Below are 18,292 nucleotides of genomic sequence, written 5' to 3'. Positions count from 1 at the left end.
AGCAGAAATACATTCCTTCGGGGGGGGGGGGGATTTTGCCCATCTTCAACCCTCAATCTTGTCTCCATTACTTTTACATTTTCATGGCTGTAATTTTGTGAGTAATTTTCATTTTCATCTTTAAGTGTTCATTCTCTTTTATATCAAATCTCGAAAACAAGCGAATTTCATGATTGTTAAGCATACTACATTGTTCGGGGCGTTTACATTTTACCTTTCATTCTTATTCTTTCAATTCAGCAAGTACATTCTACTCTTTTGCTTCAACACACTCTTATTGTCTCTCTTTTCTCTCCTCCATAGCTGGTTGCCATTTTCCAACATTTGGTATTAGGGCAATTTCTACGTGCGGATTCAGTTCAGCCACTATCAACTGGTGCTGCCCCGCCTAAGGTCCTGTTGCTGTTAGCCAGCTCTCTGTTCGAGGAAGAGAAGCACAAGCTGTTGCTGTTTTCAGCCTGCGCACAGCCCTACACGCAGTCCCATACGCAGCCCGAGGAGCTATTGTTTTGGAGGAGCTGCGAAGTTTTCAGCTCTGCCCCTTATTTTCTCACCTCTACCCGCCATATTCTCAGTCTTGCTTGCAATTTCCTGCAAAGTGCAGAAACCCTAATTTTTAGATTTGGTTTTTTTTCGAAATTTCTGCAATTTCCCATCATTTTGGCCATTTCTTTCCAAATTTCAGCTTGTGCTACCCAAAATTTGGGGCTTTGGTCAATTTTCGCTCCTAGAGTTCAAGTTGACATCCAATTCAAAGAAATTTCACAATTTCTTTGGCGTTCTTGCAAAACATTTTGGGGCTTTTGTCCGGTTTGCAGTCCCACGTGCGAATCTTCATTGGAAACACCAACATTGTATAATTTCATTGACATCTGTGTAAGAAATTTGGGGCTTTTTGTCCTAGAGGCTCTGACATGTATCATAAGGCAGATTCCAGTTGTTGTTCACTATTGGCACGCACCCCGAGGTGGCATTACTGCATAAATTCAAGCTGTAAGGTACAAATTTCTTTAGTTTCTTTGTAGTTTTAGGAAGAAATTCAGGGATTTTTCTTGACATGCATTCCAAGGCAGCAAACAAGTGGTACAACATTTAATTGCTGTTACAGTCAGATTGAGTAAATTTTTTTGGAAAATCCAGTAAATTTTGGTAAGAATCGCCATTAAGTTGCTGTAAATTGTTCCTTTGAGGGCACACATTACGAGGTAGGTGTAGTACAAGAGTGCATTGCTATTATTTCTTGATAGAGTGTGTTGATTTGGATCAAATTGGGTACACTTTGGCATTTGTATGATAGTTTGGTACTTGTTGCATAATTTCTAGGGGATTTTTGGTACTTTGAGGAGTATAATCTATACTTTAGTAGAGAAGTATTTGGTTGCTGATTTTTGTCCATTATTGACAACATGGCATGTCAGGGGACTAATGATTAGAGCAACATCCTTGGTATCCTCACTCAAGAGGATAAACTTGATGGATCAAACTACTTGTGGAATTTTATGGTCTGCAACCTTCTTGTAGGGAAGGACTTGTGGGACTATGTTATAGGTGATTTGCAGCGACCAGGAGGTCTTGCATCTCAAATACCTCAGGGTAACGCTAGAGGACAAGCTATTGGTGCTGCTGCCCCTTCTTTCTCTCCTACCGAGAATCAGAGGAGACGGGTCTCAAAGATGCACAAACACTTTCTTTGATTGTCTTGTTAGTGAAAAGATCGATCATTCCACACATTCGGTCTTGTAAGACCTCAAAATCAGCATGGGATGTACTTGAGCGTATATTTGCAATACATAACGAGCTGAGGATATCTTATCTTTATAGAGAGTTGGCCAATGCGAAGATAAATGAGAGTGATAGCATGGCAGATCACCTTACTCACATACAGGATTTGTGGGAGCAGTTGCTTAATGTGAACGAAATCATTTAGGATGTTGAATTGGTAAACATCACAGTGAACTCTCTTCCAGAGTTGTATCTTGGTTTCCATACCTCTTTGATTTTGTCTTTTGGGGGGGGGGAGGGGGTGGGGGAAGGAGGCAACAACCCCTTACATTTGTGGAGTTGGAAGACCTCTTGTTGCAAGAGGAATAGACTCGGAAGAATATTGCATTGCATTGAGGAGATGTGGCTATGCTTTCCAAGTTCAAAGGCAAAGGAAAAGTCTAGCAAAATGTAAAAAATAAGCAAAAGAGTGATGCTGAACAGCCATCAAATAAGGCTGTCCAAGACATATAAAAGTCTAAAAAGAAAGGAAAATGTCATTATTGTAAGAAGCCAGGTTATCGTATTGATGAATGCTGTAAGAGATTAGCCATAGAGAAGAAAAAGGACTCCGGTTTGGCTGTCCAAGAGACATCAGCCAACAAATCTAATGATGGTGATGCTTCGACCAACTTTGTGGAGGACTATGCATTTCTGACTTGCAGTTATGATTCTTCAATGGCTGATTTAGTATTTAATGCTTTTGAAACGCAACAAACATGGTACTTTGACAGTGGAGCTTCAAAGCACATCACTTCTAGGAAGTGTTTGTTTTTCTCTTTGCATTCAACCCCTACTGGGAAGTGTGTTACATGTGTGAATAGTAACAATTATGATATTTGTGGCGTTGGGACAATCACTATTACTGCTGCAGATGGTTTTGTCTTCATGCTTCTAGATGTCTTGTTTGTGCCTGGCATTACAAAGAACTTGTCGTCTATCTTTGCTTTTAACAAGGATGGCTTTCATGTCATCTTCGATGATGACAAATGCATTGTCAGAGATAGGGAGATGGACTATGCACTTAGGCTATCTGGGACCTTGTATAAGGGTTTGTTTTTGTTGGATACCTATGATGCACCGTCTCATGATGCTTTGACAAACACTACTCTATCACCTGCTATGTAGAATGCGGAGCTATGGTATGCCCACTATGGACATATGAGTTTTGGGAGTTTGATGACCCTTTAGAGGTGTCATATAGTAGATGCATTGCCTCCGGTGGAGACTCCACCTCCTCATGCATGCGAGGGATGTACTTTTAGGCAAGATGCATAGATTTGCCTTAAAAAAGGATGGCATAGTGCATTCTGTTTGGAAATTGCAGCTTATTCACTCTGATGTTTGTGGTCCCATGAGGACACATGCACTTCGAGGTCATCTTTACTTTGTTACGTTTATCGATGACTACTCTCGGTATACATGGGTGTATGGGCTGAAAGCAAAATTTGATGTGTTTATGCATTTTAAACATCTTGTTGCAAAGCTTGAGGCTGAAATTGGCTTGAAAGTGCAAACACTTCGCATGGATAGAGGGGGGATACATGGCTCGTGCTTTTGAGACATATTTACTTGATCATGGCATTATGCATCAAGCCATTGTTAGAATGACTCCTCAACAAAATATCCTTGCTGAAAGAAAGAATTGCACTCTTATGGAGATGACTTGTATGCTCAAAAGCAAGGGGTTGCCTCATAAATTTTGGTTAGAAGACCTTTAGTGTGCAAATCATGTGTTGAATCGAGCACCCACTAAGGTAGTAAAGACGACCACCCCGTTTTAAGCTTGGCATGGCAAGAAACCCAAGGTTGACTACTTTCGGGTGTTTGGTTGCATAGCCTATGCACATGTTTCAATGGGAAGCTTGATGACAAGGCTGTAAATGCATATTTATTGGCTATAGTTTGGAAAGCAAGGGCTATTGCTTGTATGACCCACGCACAAAGAAAGCTTTTGTCAGTAGGGATGTTATATTTGCTGAAAATGCTGCATTTTCACATGATTAGTTTCAAATGCCAGCCACCCATGACATTGGTGATGTCTTTGAGGGTCTCTTGCCACTTTCTTTGGAGTCCATGCCTGCTATAAATGGCCGGACAAACATAATACAACAAGTTGTTGCTACACCATATGTGCCAAAACAGTAGGGTATTGATGATGGTTTGTCACATGCAGTACAACATGGAAGGGCTGCTGTAAATGCAGCAAAAATAGTCCCGAGATGGTTGTTACAAACTCTCTAGGAGATTAAAATGGATGCTTCTTTAGCTCAGTGCACTAGGAGGGCTGCTAGACATGCACACATGATGTAGGGGGAGTCCATTTGGCTGATTTTATGGAAGTAGATGACTGTGACGAGCATGTATTTATGAGCTCACTGTTGGATGATGATGAGCCTACTTCCTTGGATGAAGCTCAACAAGATATACATTGGATGTATGTCATGTAGGATGAGTTAGACTGTATTGCCACTAACTCTACATGGGATCTTGTGGATTTACCATTTGGCAAGAAGGCCATTGGCACAAAATGGGTTTTTAAACTCAAATGCAAGACTGATGGTACTATTGATAGGTACAAAGCATGGTTGGTAGCAAAAGGTTGTGCACAGAAGAGGGGCATAGATTATGAAGAGACTTTTGCTTCTACATCGCGTATGAGTATAGTGAGATGTGTAATTACTATGGCTGCAAATTATGGTTGGAAGGTACATTAATTGGATATTAAGGCATCATTCTTGAATGGGGATTTGCATGAGGATGTTCATGTGTCACAACCTTTAGGGTTTGTGGTGAAAGGGAAAGAGCACATGGTATGCAAGCTAAACAAAGTTCTTTATGGTCTCAAACATGCTCCTCATGCATGGTACTCTAAAATTGATGCATATTTGGCCAGCAAAGGGTTAAAAAACAATCCAATTGCTCCCACTCTATACATTAAGAATGAAAGGGGAACATGCTGATTATCATTCTTTATGTTGATGACATGCTGCTCATTGGACCTTCCGAAGCAAAATTTGGAGATTTCAAGGCTGAATTAAAACATTCATTTGTTATGTTAGATATGGGCTGTCTATACTATTATTTGGGGATTCAATTCACCCAAAATCAGCATAGTATCACCATGTCATAGTGATAGCATGTGGATAAGCTGTTACATAGGTTTAATATTCAAGATTGGAAACCTATGTGCACTCCTATGGAGCCAGGCTTAAAGCTGTGTATGCATGATGATGAAGAGATGTTTGATATTGCAATTTACAGCCACGTTGTTGGCTGTCTTATTTATCTTTGCAACACACGCCTTGATATTCAGTATGCAGTTTCTCAGGTGGGTAGGTATATGCATAGTCCACGGACTATACATTGGCAAGCTGTTAAGCGGATCTTCAGATACTTGCAAGGTACTTAGTCATATGCATTATTATTTTCCAAGGGGGGAGACTTGCAATTACAGGCTTACAATCATTCAGATTGGGATGGTGATGTAGACATTAGACAGTCTACTAGTGGACACTGTTTCTTTTTGGGCCATTCATGCATTTCATGGCTAAGCAAGAAACAGCCCACGATGGCTACCTCGTCTTGTGAAGCTGAGTTTAGGGCAGCCTTTACGACAACAATGGAATGTGTATGGTTGTGCAGATTGTTGGCTGATCTACATTTACCATTGGAGGGTCCTACACCCATTCGTTTTGATAGTTAGAGTACTATTGCAGTGGCACGAAATCCTATGTTTCATTCTCGCATGAAACATATTGAGGTGCATTACCATTATGTCAGAGAGAGATGCTATGCAGGAGAGATTAGCTTGATGTATGTTTCTATACATGAAAATATTGCAGACATTTTCACCAGGGCACTACCTCGTGAGAAGTTTGAGGCTTTTCGTAAGTCCTTAAACTTGCTACCCTTTGGTGATTGATCATTCTTGTACTTTACCACATAGGCACTTCAAGGGGGTGTTAGAATTTGCCAATTCTATGGGTAGTGCCCAATGTTTTAGTCTTTAGTTCTTTTCCAGTTCTTAGTGTGAACACAACTAAAGTTATAAGTTGTGTCACCATTCTTAGAGTCAGAGTAGTCAGTTAACTCTAGTTGAGTTAGAGCTAGGTCTATCTTAGACCTATCTTGTACCTTTCATTCTCATTCTTTCAATTCAGCAAGTACACTCTACTCTTTTGCTTCAGCACACTCTCATTGTCTCTCTTTTCTCTCCTCCATAGCTGGTTATTATTTTCCAACACTTTTCCATGCTTGATATTTAGTACTTGCTCTCGTGCTTTTGCACCATAACAGTATATATGTAGGACCATAATATTTCTAACACCCTCTCATGGTCCAAACATGGTATCTTGTTGGCTCATGTGGACTTGGTTGTATTTACATCAATTGTTATATGGAAGAACTTGACTTTTACATCTTGTCTATCAAGCGGCTACTAGGCTACTACCATCACTGGTACCATTTCGAAAACCACTAATGTTCCCAAAATACTTGTCCAACCAACCACTAGAATAGAAAGCTACTACAACCTTTTAGCTTCATCATGTCCAAGCTACTAGGTCCTTTGTATTTGTTGATAGTGTCCACTAGATTAAGTTTTTCCAACCTCTTTATGTTGGAGTCTTCACTCGGTATTCTTCTTAAAAAATTTTCATGTATTGATGTAGAGAAAATTTCTTGAAAGGCCAAGCATAGTAGCCACATGCTATGCTAATTGGCTTGCACTCTATGGAGTGACTTCTAAGCAACATTCCTAAATCAATGTGAAGTCCAAGAATGTCTAGCCATCCACTAAATATCAGTGGAGAGATCATTGATGAGTGATTGTCCCCAAATGAGACATTTGAAGCACATGGACTCAAAGAAGTCTCAAGAAAGTCGTTGAAGCTATCTTGATGGAGCTTGATGTCCCTCTAGAGCTAAGATTGTTAGTAGAGCTTGTCGTCTTGTAAGACTTCATGAGATTGGCAAACTTTATCTTCTCCTTCATAATGGAAAGCAGTGGCCACTAAATTTTTTTGATGAAGATGCTCAAAATATTGTTGCTTGAGTTTTGCAAAACTAAACAAAAGAATATGGGCCTTTTTACTAATGAGGCTGAGGTAGAGGAGACAAAAATATCTAAACCATGAAGCTTGCTCAAAACCCTAGCTATAGTTGTCAAACAGGCTGTGAATACTATGTAGAGGAAGATTTTTTGGGGAAAGCTTTTAAGTGAAAGTGAGAGACTAATAGGCCAACAAAAGCCCTAAGGTACCTCATTAGAGGATATGTTGTGGAGAGAGAAAAGTATGAATTTGACTTCGAGAAAACTGCACCTATTTCAGCAAAAAACAACAATGCTACAACATTTACGTATCAATGTAGGGATTTGTGGTTATAGAACAAAGTGCCATGATGTAAAAAAGACACTTGCAATATAATTTTCAAAATGACGAAATAGAAAGAGAGATCTTAGGCCTCCATTGGAACAAGAGATCTTATGCCTCCATTGGAGGCAAATAGTTGCAAAAGTTAGGTGAGAGATTCTAGGCTTTTGAAATTTAAATGTGAGTACACATGGATTAGTCACTAATCATGATGATTAGTTTGGAAGTGATGTAGGGAGATTAGAGATGGTTTTGATATCGTGTTGGAAGTGCCATCATGGAGATCAAGAAAATGCTAGCACTCCAGGTGGATTGTATGTGTGCACGCCCACTATGCTAGGCATGTGGTTACTAAGAAGTGAGAGAGAGAGGAAGCAAGTCAATTGAGAAAGAGAGAGTGTCACCTTTAAATTGTGGCCGTATCATAACACAACAGAAAATGAATTTGTACTCTTTCTATTATTTTGCATGTTAATTGTTTATTAAAATTGTTTCATTTGCACTTACTAGATATAAGGAAAAGTGCATTAGCATTGACCACTGATGAATAGTTACATGTTATGGTAGACCTAGACTATGGTTTAATGAAAAGATAATATACACTTCCATCTATATGACCTAGTTGGGCATCTAAACTGGAACTCAAGCATATCAGGGACAAGCTTGCACACAGAAAGAGCTAATGTCTTGAAGTGTGGGCTAGATCCTCTAGAACAAATGGTTATAATTAGCAAGATGGCATGATCATGAAATGTTTGTACAATGTGACGACATGTAGGATTAAAGCTTAAAATGCACATATCTTTGCATACAAAACTCATATGAAGATTTTGGCATTGTTTTTGTAATATACTCGTAAAGAGCTTTTACATGATGCCTATTTTTGGAAGGCGGATCCCTAAATTTTAGAGAATCCCTAATTTTAGGTCCCTAAGTTTTAGAAGCCTTTGATTGGCCTAAAAATGCCAATGCTAAAATATAGAGATGACATTCTAAAAATAGAATTTTTTTTGTTTTGGTAGAGCTCACTAAAATTGGTTGTTTATATTTTGGACAGTACTCAGGCCAAAAAGGAAGGCTATAGAGGAGAGACAAGTGTGAGGACACTTGCTACATAAGCCTCTGAGTGTCTTACCACTTGTCACACCTCATGACATGTGGCTTGGACACTTGTCTTGTGCTTCAATTTTCCTATTTGTACTAACTCTCCCCTTACTTCTATAAAGAGAGCTCATTTTTCCTCATTCTATATTAGTCTTTTTGTGTGTAAACTCTTGTACAATAGCTGAAGATAGCCTAAAGTTAGTCCCTATCCATCTCCATCATCATCCTCCACTCCATCATTGAATACCTCCATATTCCCTCTTCTTTGCTACTGTTTTACTTTATTGGACAATAGACTTGTAAATTCATTGCAGCAACCCTTTTCAAGCACTTTTTCCATTTCAAAAACAAGAAAACAACCATATTAATATATTGTTGTTTATCAATAGAGAAATGTTGATTTTCCCTTTTTCTACTCTCATCTTGTAAAGAAATTAGTTGTTTTTATTGCAAAGTAAGTGATGCATGTATGTATGCACATTTGTACACCCTCAATCTTGTCTCCATTACTTTTACCTTTCCATGGATGTAATTTTTTGGATAATTGTCATAGTTAGATTTAAGTATTTATTTTCTCCATTTCTTGAAATATTAAGTCATGAAAACAAACGATTATTATAATTGTTGACCATACTCCGTTATTCGTGGTGTTTATAGGCCCACATTGGGATACTTTGACGGCCATACAAATAGATTCCACTATTGCTCTGTTAGTCATTGATCACTGATGTGAGGATTTGAGTTGTGTTGTGGTTTGGAGAAGTAATGTGTTCGTAGGGATATTCCAAGTCACATACGAACTTTTTTCTTAGTGTTGAGTTGAACTCAGGAGGTGCAAGAGACATGATCTTTGCTTTCTTTTTCTCCACAACGTGCAGTTGTTCAATCCATTTTATTTAGGCCATCATTTTCTATAGTGGATTTAGGTTTTGTCCATCTTCTTTCTTTGCTCTTTGTCTATACTTATTTGAATCCTGCTTTAGCATGTGCACTCCGACCATGGTTGATGCAATAGTAGGATAGGGTTTGTGAGAGATGCCCAAGGCATTGCTTGAAGAAGCCAAAGCATTGTGTTTTGGCATACAGGGTCTTACAGCCCAGAGTAATTTCGCAAGTCATTTAATTGTGCATTGTCTTAGTGGATAGATCCTAAACCTACGGTGTCATATTGAGTTAATTTAAGACCTGCGTTTTGGAATTGTAATGCTATATTTTACTTTCTAATGTAGGGAACAGCTGTAATTTACTTTTAGGATGGATGGGTCTATAAAAATGATAGTGATTAGATACCCTGAGAAATGTCATTTTTTTCTGTTTTAATGTTCCTGTTCCTGTTTCTGTTCATGTTCTTTTTTTAGCCTTTCTCATCCCTAAAGTTACTAGAAACTTCCCAAAACTCCAAACTTTTTCCCTTTCGGTTTCTGTTCCTCTTTTTGTTTTTCTTTCTGTTTCCTGGTTTCCCATAACTATGATAAAAGTAGGAGTCTTGGCTGTCCGACTGAGTCATGGCTGTGTAGATCACTGCCATGGCTGTAATGATTACAATTGTGGCTATTCTGGTATAGTTGATACTGGTTCTGGCTGTCTCTGGCTGGAATAGTGGCTTTCTCAGCTGGACCAGTCTGTTCTGGCCATTGTGGAGGCTGGCTCATACAGTCGTGAAGTAGATTGACTGTGGTGAACTACTGTAAGTCATGCGGCATCAGATCTGGGCTGCATGTTACTGACAGAACTGATTAAGAGTGTTGTCCTGCACTTCTGGGTTCATGTTGCATGGTTGTGGTGTAGGGATGGATGTTTGCCTATGCAAGAAGTGGTTGCATGCTGCCAGATCTGAATCCCAAGTTCTGCCTCTTGTATATGATGTTCATGGAATAAAACCTAAAGAAATACAGCAAGGGGTGCAAGGTTTTGGGCTGATTTGTGTTGGTGTCTGGGTGGAAGCTCTATAATTCTGTAGGTTCACTCTAGCTTCACTTCTTTTTTGTGCACTATTTCTTTTGAAGTGTTTAATTTGATACATGGTTTAAAGTTTTACTGCCCTTAAAATTAATTGAAGGCCAAGTTCACAGGGAGGCGGAGCTGGGTGCATTGCCTAGATAGCTTTTTGTTGCAGGTTTGTCAACTATGGGTGCAAGCTGCTCTCGTATACTGGTCAAATTAAAGGCTAGATCTTCTCTAGTGGTTAAATTAGAGGCTTTGCCTAGCCATTGGGACTCTCTGTTGTAGCTTGTCTAAAGATTTGTGAGACTATAGGAAGCCTTGCATACTAGCATAGTTGGAAGGCCCATTGATAGTTTGTGGTCAGTGAGAATAGCAGTCCAAGATATATCCCACCTGGCAGGCTCCTATAATTTGTTTGCTCAAAGAGCATGAAAGCAACTTCAAGGTGACTTATTTCACCATAAGGAGGTCAGATAGGTCTTCTTCCACATGTAGCAGTATGACAACCATGTTCTTTAGGCTGGAAAATGGCACCTCTAATGGATCTATAACCGTATACTGTAGCTTCTCTGCCCCATTCCCCTCTTAATCATTGTTTGAGACTTTCATATATTTGATGCAACTGCAGCTATTCTGAGACCTCTTTCATTTTCCGTTCCAGCTATGTTGTTGAGCCCATGTATTGCCACATATGACTTTTCATTTTCTGTTCCAGCTATGTTGTTGAGCCCAGGTATTGCCACACATGACTTTTGAGCAAACAAAAGTAGCCACTTTTTTCTCTAAAAAGCAAAACAACGATAATTCGTTCATGCTCACAGTAGTTCCTCTGTTAGTAATGATACTCACACTTAAACATTTGTCTTCTCATGTAAGTGTTTGTGCATTGGAAATAGGCTTACCAAGATAAGCATGATCAAAGCATGGTGATATCTGATATATGATTTTTTCTACAGGTAAGACGATGCTGATGGATATGTTTTACAATGCAGCTGATGGCATAGTCAAACATCGCCGAAGACTCCATTTTCATGGGGTAAGAAACCTATGTGCTTTGCATGCAAAAGAGGGAGAAAAAAAGCTACATTAATGGCTTACTAAATAACATCAAGAATGTACTAGACCACAAAACATTTACAAAGGTGATCCTTCTATCACATCATGCAAGTGAAATGAATTTCTGAACAAAGAAATGGAGGGAGGGAGGGAGTGCAAGGGAAAGTGCGAAGGGGGGGAAAAGAGACAATCAGGGAGGAGGGATAGGGCAGAAGATGGGAAGGGAAGGATTTTTTGCAACAATTTCACCAATTATTATGTGGGCTGGTTGGTTGCATATATTAGTTCTTTACATGATGTAGTCGATTTCCCCACCACCCGCCCCCGTCCCCGCCCCCGCCCCCGCCCCCACAACCCGCGCCCCCCAGAGTTCTATGTTTGCAGGAAGGCCTCTCTTCTCTTCCCCGTGCTCCTTAATCTAGCTCATTCATGTGGGGTGAGGTATCTCTTTGTTGTGGCATTATTGTCTTCTTTTGGTGAAGACTCCTATACTCTTTTATTCGAGAGCTACCTTGCACGTGTTGCACTATCTACAAGGGATGAGATCCTATAAAATCATGTAGGGAAAGAGAGCCACTCTCTTTGGATGGAGATGTCACTCTTTCAGGTAGCAGGTTATTGTGATTGGGCAACCAGGGCAGTGCCTACGTTGCCATGACTTTGGGCATCAAGCAACAGAGTACACGTGCTTCAGTGCCAAGGCGGCATCGCCGATAGGCCCATAGGTGGATATGGATGGCTTTAAACGAGTCCAAAGACGACAAAAGGGAGACGGCAAGGGGGGCCACCACTAGCCCCTGAGACGCAGCCATAGCAGTAGGTTGCAGGAGGGTGAGCGTCGCCTCCTCCCCCCCCCCCCCCCCCCGCCCCGGGACAAAGCACCACACGGTCCCCCCATCATCGCCCCACTTGGCAGGCCCACACATCCATCCCCCACAGAGGCGTCACAGGCCACCTCACTCGTGGGCCCACACCCTCTCCTTTCCTCCCCCCCTCAAAGCTACCGGCCCCCCCCACACCGGCCTTGTGTATCCAACCACTCTCTCATCTCTCCATCCTTCCCCTCCCCATCATCACCCTCGCCGACTACCCCCCTTGACCCCCACCCAGCAGAGGTGACCCCTCCTCTTTCCCCCCCCCCCCCCCCCTTCCCCAACACAGCCACCAACTCATCCGTCCATGCCACCGAGCACACTTTCCCGAGATAGGCGCAGCTGCTACCACTGGAGATTTTTTGTAATGGGCCGTCGTCGTACCTGAGAGTTGCGGAGTGCAGAGAGTTTCCACTACCCCTAGAGGTGGGAATCTTCGTGGTATGCAAGTCAAGGAGCAGCAAGGTCCATCTACTAGCACCACCGGATGGACCAAACTATGCCTTCTTCCTTCAGACCTCTCACACAGGAGATAGGACGATAACATAGATAGAGGAGGAGGTGAAGAGCTAGGTGGCAAACCACATCTCCCAGTGGATGGGAGAAGGTGGATTGGTACTTTTCTCCCAGCAATGACCAGGTTGTATGATGGACATTAATTGGTGGGTTGGGGCCAAGGTCCCACATCTAAGCATTATCTTTTAAGCCCCTCCGTAGTGGAGAGCTCTGATGGATGTGATCGAGTGGCCCTTGGTATAGGCGACCCGCTTCTACTAGTGTATAGAGTCTCGCCTCTCAACCTGGTTGATAGATGCCCTGGTGGTACCACTTGGCGCATTTATCACCCCCATGGTCCGCCCAAGGGCTACCATGGGGGAATGGAGTTCACCGTCCAAGCCGGCAGCTAAGCGTATCCGCATGCCTCATAGCCCCTCTTCTTCGTCAACAACTTCCACACCGAACAGATGCTTGTTCGGTCAGTCACAGGTTTCCCTATGAGTCTATATCTTGCATCTTGGAATGTGAATAGCCTCTACTATAGTGGAGCACGTGGTTCTAGGAAGTTGATTGTTTGGCAAGAGCTGCAGCTTGCCCTTGCCGGAGGGATTGACATCTTACTTCTACAGGAGCACAAGCTCATTCCCACCTAGGCCCAGTAAGTAGGGAAGATACTCCCAGGCAGTTCACACACTTACTGGGAGCACACCATCGATGCCCACGGCAGGAATGGAAGTGTATGCACCTCTATTGGCCCGAGTCTCACCGGCTGTGTATGAGACCACGGGACAATAGTGGCAGGGAGGGTTCTATGGATCAGATTGGATATTGGGGACTCGTGCCTTGGAGTCCTCAACGTCTATGTCCCTATTGAGGTTAGGGCACGCAGGAGATTCTGGGTGGAGATCGCAGCAAGACTCCCAGAGGTGGACTCCTGGATTGTTGGAGGAGACTTGAACAACCTGGAGGCCTTAGAGGACCAGCAGGACAGAGGCGGAAACTACCAGGGCATGGCTGGGGAGGAGTAGGAGGCATGGGAGGTCTTTCTACTCGCAGTAGGAGCACGCGATGCTTGGAGAGACCCAGCTTTCCACAGGAGGGAGAGGTCGCTGGACTTCTCTTGGGGATATAGGCGGCTAGGTGGAGTCCTGCTGGAGCGGTTGGACAGGTTCTATGTGGGAGAGTGGGGATGCTCTTGCGGAGGCCAGATAGGGTAGTTGGCGGGCACCACTTTGTTCGATCACTGCCTGATTCTCGTGACACTTGATCCCCCACCATCTGCCCTAGACACACGATCCTGTCGGATCTCTGACTCGATCTATAGGAGGGAGGAGGTGAAAAGATAGATTGAGCAGATTTGGACTAGGGAGTGGGGCAGGAGGGACCGGATCACAGAGGAGGTGGCAAGCAACTGGGCTCTCATCTGTCTGAACATCAATTTCTCAGTATTCAAGAGTCTCCTTCCTCCTTTGATTGCTGGGAAGGAACCTTGTTTCAAAAGTTCAATTGCAAACTTGGCTGGTATCAAAGCTGGATAAGATATCTTGACTTCATATGACTTTGGTAGTTCCAGCCCTTCTAACAGATATATACATTGACCCTTCTGTAAAGCTAGCTGCTCGCCAAGAAGTTCTTCTCCCACTTTTAGCTTTCTAACATCTTTTCTTGAGTTGTTCCCTCTTTATCCTCTTCTGGCAATCAGCACCTGACTCTCTTTGAAGGTGCCCAGAAAGCCTTTTTGGGGCTGTACATGGAAACCAAAAATAGAAATGGAGAGAAACAGTATTGAATGAGATGGTGCAAGGAGAGACGAAGACCATGAACTGCAATATCCTCCGGGTGGGGTGTGAGTAGCAGTGTAGAGATCGAAGAGAGTGACAAAATGTCAAAAGAAATGAATGTGGGATGTGTAAGAATGGGTGGAGTTGATGCCATATATATAGTCTATATACATAGACTGACGCCCACTAAAGTCTCTCAGATGGTGCCTTGACTCTCTTGGAAGGTGCCCAGAAAGCCTTTTTGGGGATGTACGTGGAGATCAAAAATAGAAATGGAGGAGGGAAATGGTATTGGATGAGTTGGTTTCTCAACATGTGCTGATCTTGAGATCGAAAGGGAGAACTGCAGTCTCTATATACCTCATACATACAATTGCAGATGCACATTTCCAGTTTTTTATAGTTTTTTAGATACTAGTTTTAGACTAGGATTCTATTTTTACTTTACTAATGAGATGGTATCAGACATGGATGTGCTTTGGTTTTGTTTCATAGGCCACATTGGCCTTTTGTATGAGATGGTTTCTCAACACGTGCTGATCTTGAGATCAAAAGAGACAACTGCAGTCTCTACATACCTCGTACATACAATTGCAGATGTACATTTCCAGTTTTCTATAGTTTTTTAGATACTAGTTTTAGACTAGGATAGTGTTTTTACTTTACTAATGAGATGGCATCAGACATGGATGTTCTTTGGTTTTGTTTCATAGGCCACATTGGCCTTTTGTAGACATCAATAAACTTCCACCCAAATGGGACATGCTTGCCTTAGAACATCTTGAAATTCCTCTGTGGGCTGCCATAGAACAACATGAATTAATTGACTATCCAAAAACAAGGGTATTTGTGCGTTACCCGAGCATGAGCTTCTAGGGCGCAAAAGAGAATCTTTAAGAACCCTTTTGGCCCATCATAAATCTCCTCAACCAAAGGAGCTTACTCCTGTCCATTATTAGCTTCCTCACACAAATCATGATTTAAAAGCAATGCCTCAAGCCACTCCCAGATACAGGCAATGTGGGAAGCTTGACCTTTCAAATAGAAGATGGCAGCCCACTCATGGAAGACTGCAATTTGCTGCAATACAATATCCATCCCCAAAATTGCTACAACATGCTCACCATGTGGTAAAGCGGGTGCCTTGCCTTCATTTGCATGAATGTACTCATTCATGAGGTTGTTAGCTTGAGCTAGCATATTTGGAATGTGTCTTCTTTTCTAGAGAACAAGTACTTGGCTATGTGAACTCCAAAGTGCTCAGCCCATTAGATCAACTGCTAACTTACAGTGCTTGCCTACTTCATCTCCTTCTGCATCCTCATGAATGTCCTCAGCCCAAGATTCCACATCGGTATCGACAATATCTTTTTCCCCAATCCCACCTATGTGCTGATCAAGGAAATCCATATTGATGCCAGAGGAGGTCTGCATTGTCCACTCCTCTAGATATTCCATGACCTAGTATGCCTTACAAAGTTTAAACCCAACTGACTGCGGTTTTTGTGCTGCACATCTGCCCGTTGAGTCTGAAGATCTGGTCATGTTTGGAGTTCATGTCACTTCTTCAGGGCTGCAGGTCACTACTAATCACATCTGCCACATCTGATCACGTCCAGTCATGTCCGCAGTACTGCAGGTTAGGTCGCTGCTGCAAGCCTGCAGGTCTGCCACGGGGGTCAGCTACACTAAGACTGGTCCGCAGCAGCTTGCAACACTGGAGCAGGTCACAGCACAGAAGCAGGTTGCAGCACTGAAGCTTCCCCCCCCCTTGCTGGCCCCTTAACCGGTAATCTTATTAATTATGAAAAAAAGTACAAGATTGCAAGCTGCAGGATGGCTCTAGGCCATCATGTAGGAAAAGATACAAAGTCACAAGAATTGAATAGAGGAGATTGTTGTATGCCAAGGTATGAAATCCTCCCGAGGGAGAAGATCAACATACTGAATAAGATCTAACTGCCAATGCAAGAGACCCCTAATTCTAGCAATATGTTCTTGAACACCTGCTGAGTCAAAGATAAAAGCATTGTGGGTAAACCAATTATGCCAACAGCCCATAAATCTGAGAAAATGAAGCTTTAGACTCCACGGTGGTTGTGGAACAAAGCAGCTGCCATTTGATATTCGGCACTTCGAAAGAGGCAAGGCGAGAGGCAGCCCACCAATGATCACTCACCAAAGAAAAACCCAGGGTTGTCCGGTACAAAAGGTACAATACAGTAGGGTATGATAAAATACGGTACTAATTGGTACCTTATGATTTTATAAGGTATGGTACGATATTAGTACAAAAAAAAAACAAAAACTTGGTTATTTTGGATTATAGATAATAGAACACATGTTTAGAGCTAAAATAGCAATGTTACTTGAGTTAATAGGATGAATACATGAGGATAACAAGGAAAAACCTCATGCACAACATGCGCAATGCTCTACTAGAAGACAGATGGGAGTGTATATGTAATACATCAAAGAACAAAGCAAAGTTTAGGGTGGATGGACAAACATGCTCTTCATTCTTTTGTGTGTGTGAGAGAGAGAGAGAGAGAGAGAGAGAGAGGAGGGGAGGGAGGGATACTCTTGGAATTGCATACTCATCTTGGAAGTTGAGAGAGAGAGAGAGAGAGTGTGTGTTTTTTACGAAAAAAAAAAGAGAGAGAGAGTGTGCGTGAGAGAGACTTGGAATTATGATAATAAACATAAGGCTTAGGAGTTGGAAGATATTGTATGGTCTAGACTTCAGAGGCCAAAAATAGGCTGTTTTTTGGTACGAAATGGTACGGATACGTACCATACGGAACGAACTAGTCCGTACGTAATACGAATGCAACTATGGAAAACCTTGCATCTAAAGGGTATCTTATTTAGCCAGCCCTCCATCACAGTTATCTTCCACCAGATTGATGCATAACCCAAGTCGCATATTTTTATTGACCAGCCAATGATGCTCCTTGATCGTGATATGATAAACTTGGTTAGCTGAAGCCTTTTGAAGGTTAAGATGGCCATGAAGATCCCAGTCCTACCAAGGACAATCAAGAATAGGTATAGGAAAGGGTTGCACAGGTTGCAACATCCTATCTAGCTAACCTAACAACTCACAATATCCATGAGGAATCCGATAAAATCTCTTGGCTGTGCGGAAGGATATGAACAAACCACAGCTGACAAGAGTGGCATCAACAATAAAGTCAAACCAAGACATGCCATATGGTTAAATTTGGAGCGATCCTCCTATTTCCCATCCTAGGGGTAGCTGTGACACAGTCAGCAGCTCTAGCTGGAAAGAATTAGCCATCGAGCGATCCTTGGCAGGATGCTAACTCACCTTTCGAAGATCCAATTGCCAAGAATAAATCAAATGATTCATCAAAGAGGAGGAAGGTGTCAAAAAGTGGACATCAGAATTAAGAATATGCTATCATGAAGTGTGTATGGTAGTATTACTGTGGATGAGGCCTTGATCTTCCAGGGAAAACCGGAGAATAAAGACCCAAGGGTGATAATTGGTACACATAGCTTGAAAGAGTGACCAACAAAGAGCCAAAATGCGAGTCTTTGCATCAAGAATTGCTCCACCACCCATATTTTTAGGAATACAAGCATGACTCCAAGAAATCCAAGATATTCCTGCATACTTCAACAACATGAGGTGTACATGCTTCATAAGGGCATTCAAAGTGGCAGTAATCCAAGGTAGGAGTGGGAGGAAGTAAGTGAGCATCGGTAGCATGATGGCCTATGCAACTTGAGATACACATGGAAGGGCCAAGCCTGGGATTTCCAATAGACAAATTTTACCTCTTATCTTTTGCGAAATCCAATCGAACAAAAGTTTGGGCTGAACATTGACCCCCAAGGGATAGCCAGATGTCTGACAACATTGCCAAGCACTGAA

At 42.1% G+C, this 18,292-nt stretch overlaps 1 protein-coding gene across 3 annotated transcripts in view; it reads left to right on the top strand.

The window, feature by feature from the left end:
• The window catches only part of LOC148026092 (AFG1-like ATPase family protein), a 52,962-nt gene that overhangs the window by 23,300 nt on the left and 11,370 nt on the right, over positions 1 to 18,292 (top strand). For all 3 annotated transcript variants that reach the window (XR_015693187.1, XM_087693342.1, XM_087693341.1), the window contains one exon: positions 11,141 to 11,220. Coding sequence is in view for 2 of the 3 variants with exons in the window: in XM_087693342.1 (XP_087549468.1) it covers positions 11,141 to 11,220 (80 nt within the window). In the remaining variant the exon portion in view is untranslated. The remainder of the gene's footprint in view (positions 1 to 11,140; positions 11,221 to 18,292) is intronic.

The sequence above is a fragment of the Lygodium microphyllum genome, chromosome 14 (genome assembly GCF_053477565.2).
Source record: "Lygodium microphyllum isolate KBCC chromosome 14, Lygodium_microphyllum_v1.1.10, whole genome shotgun sequence".
Taxonomy (NCBI): domain Eukaryota; kingdom Viridiplantae; phylum Streptophyta; class Polypodiopsida; order Schizaeales; family Lygodiaceae; genus Lygodium; species Lygodium microphyllum.
The sequence above is the reverse complement of the archived record's forward strand: the minus strand, read 5'-3'. Positions and strand labels throughout refer to the sequence as shown.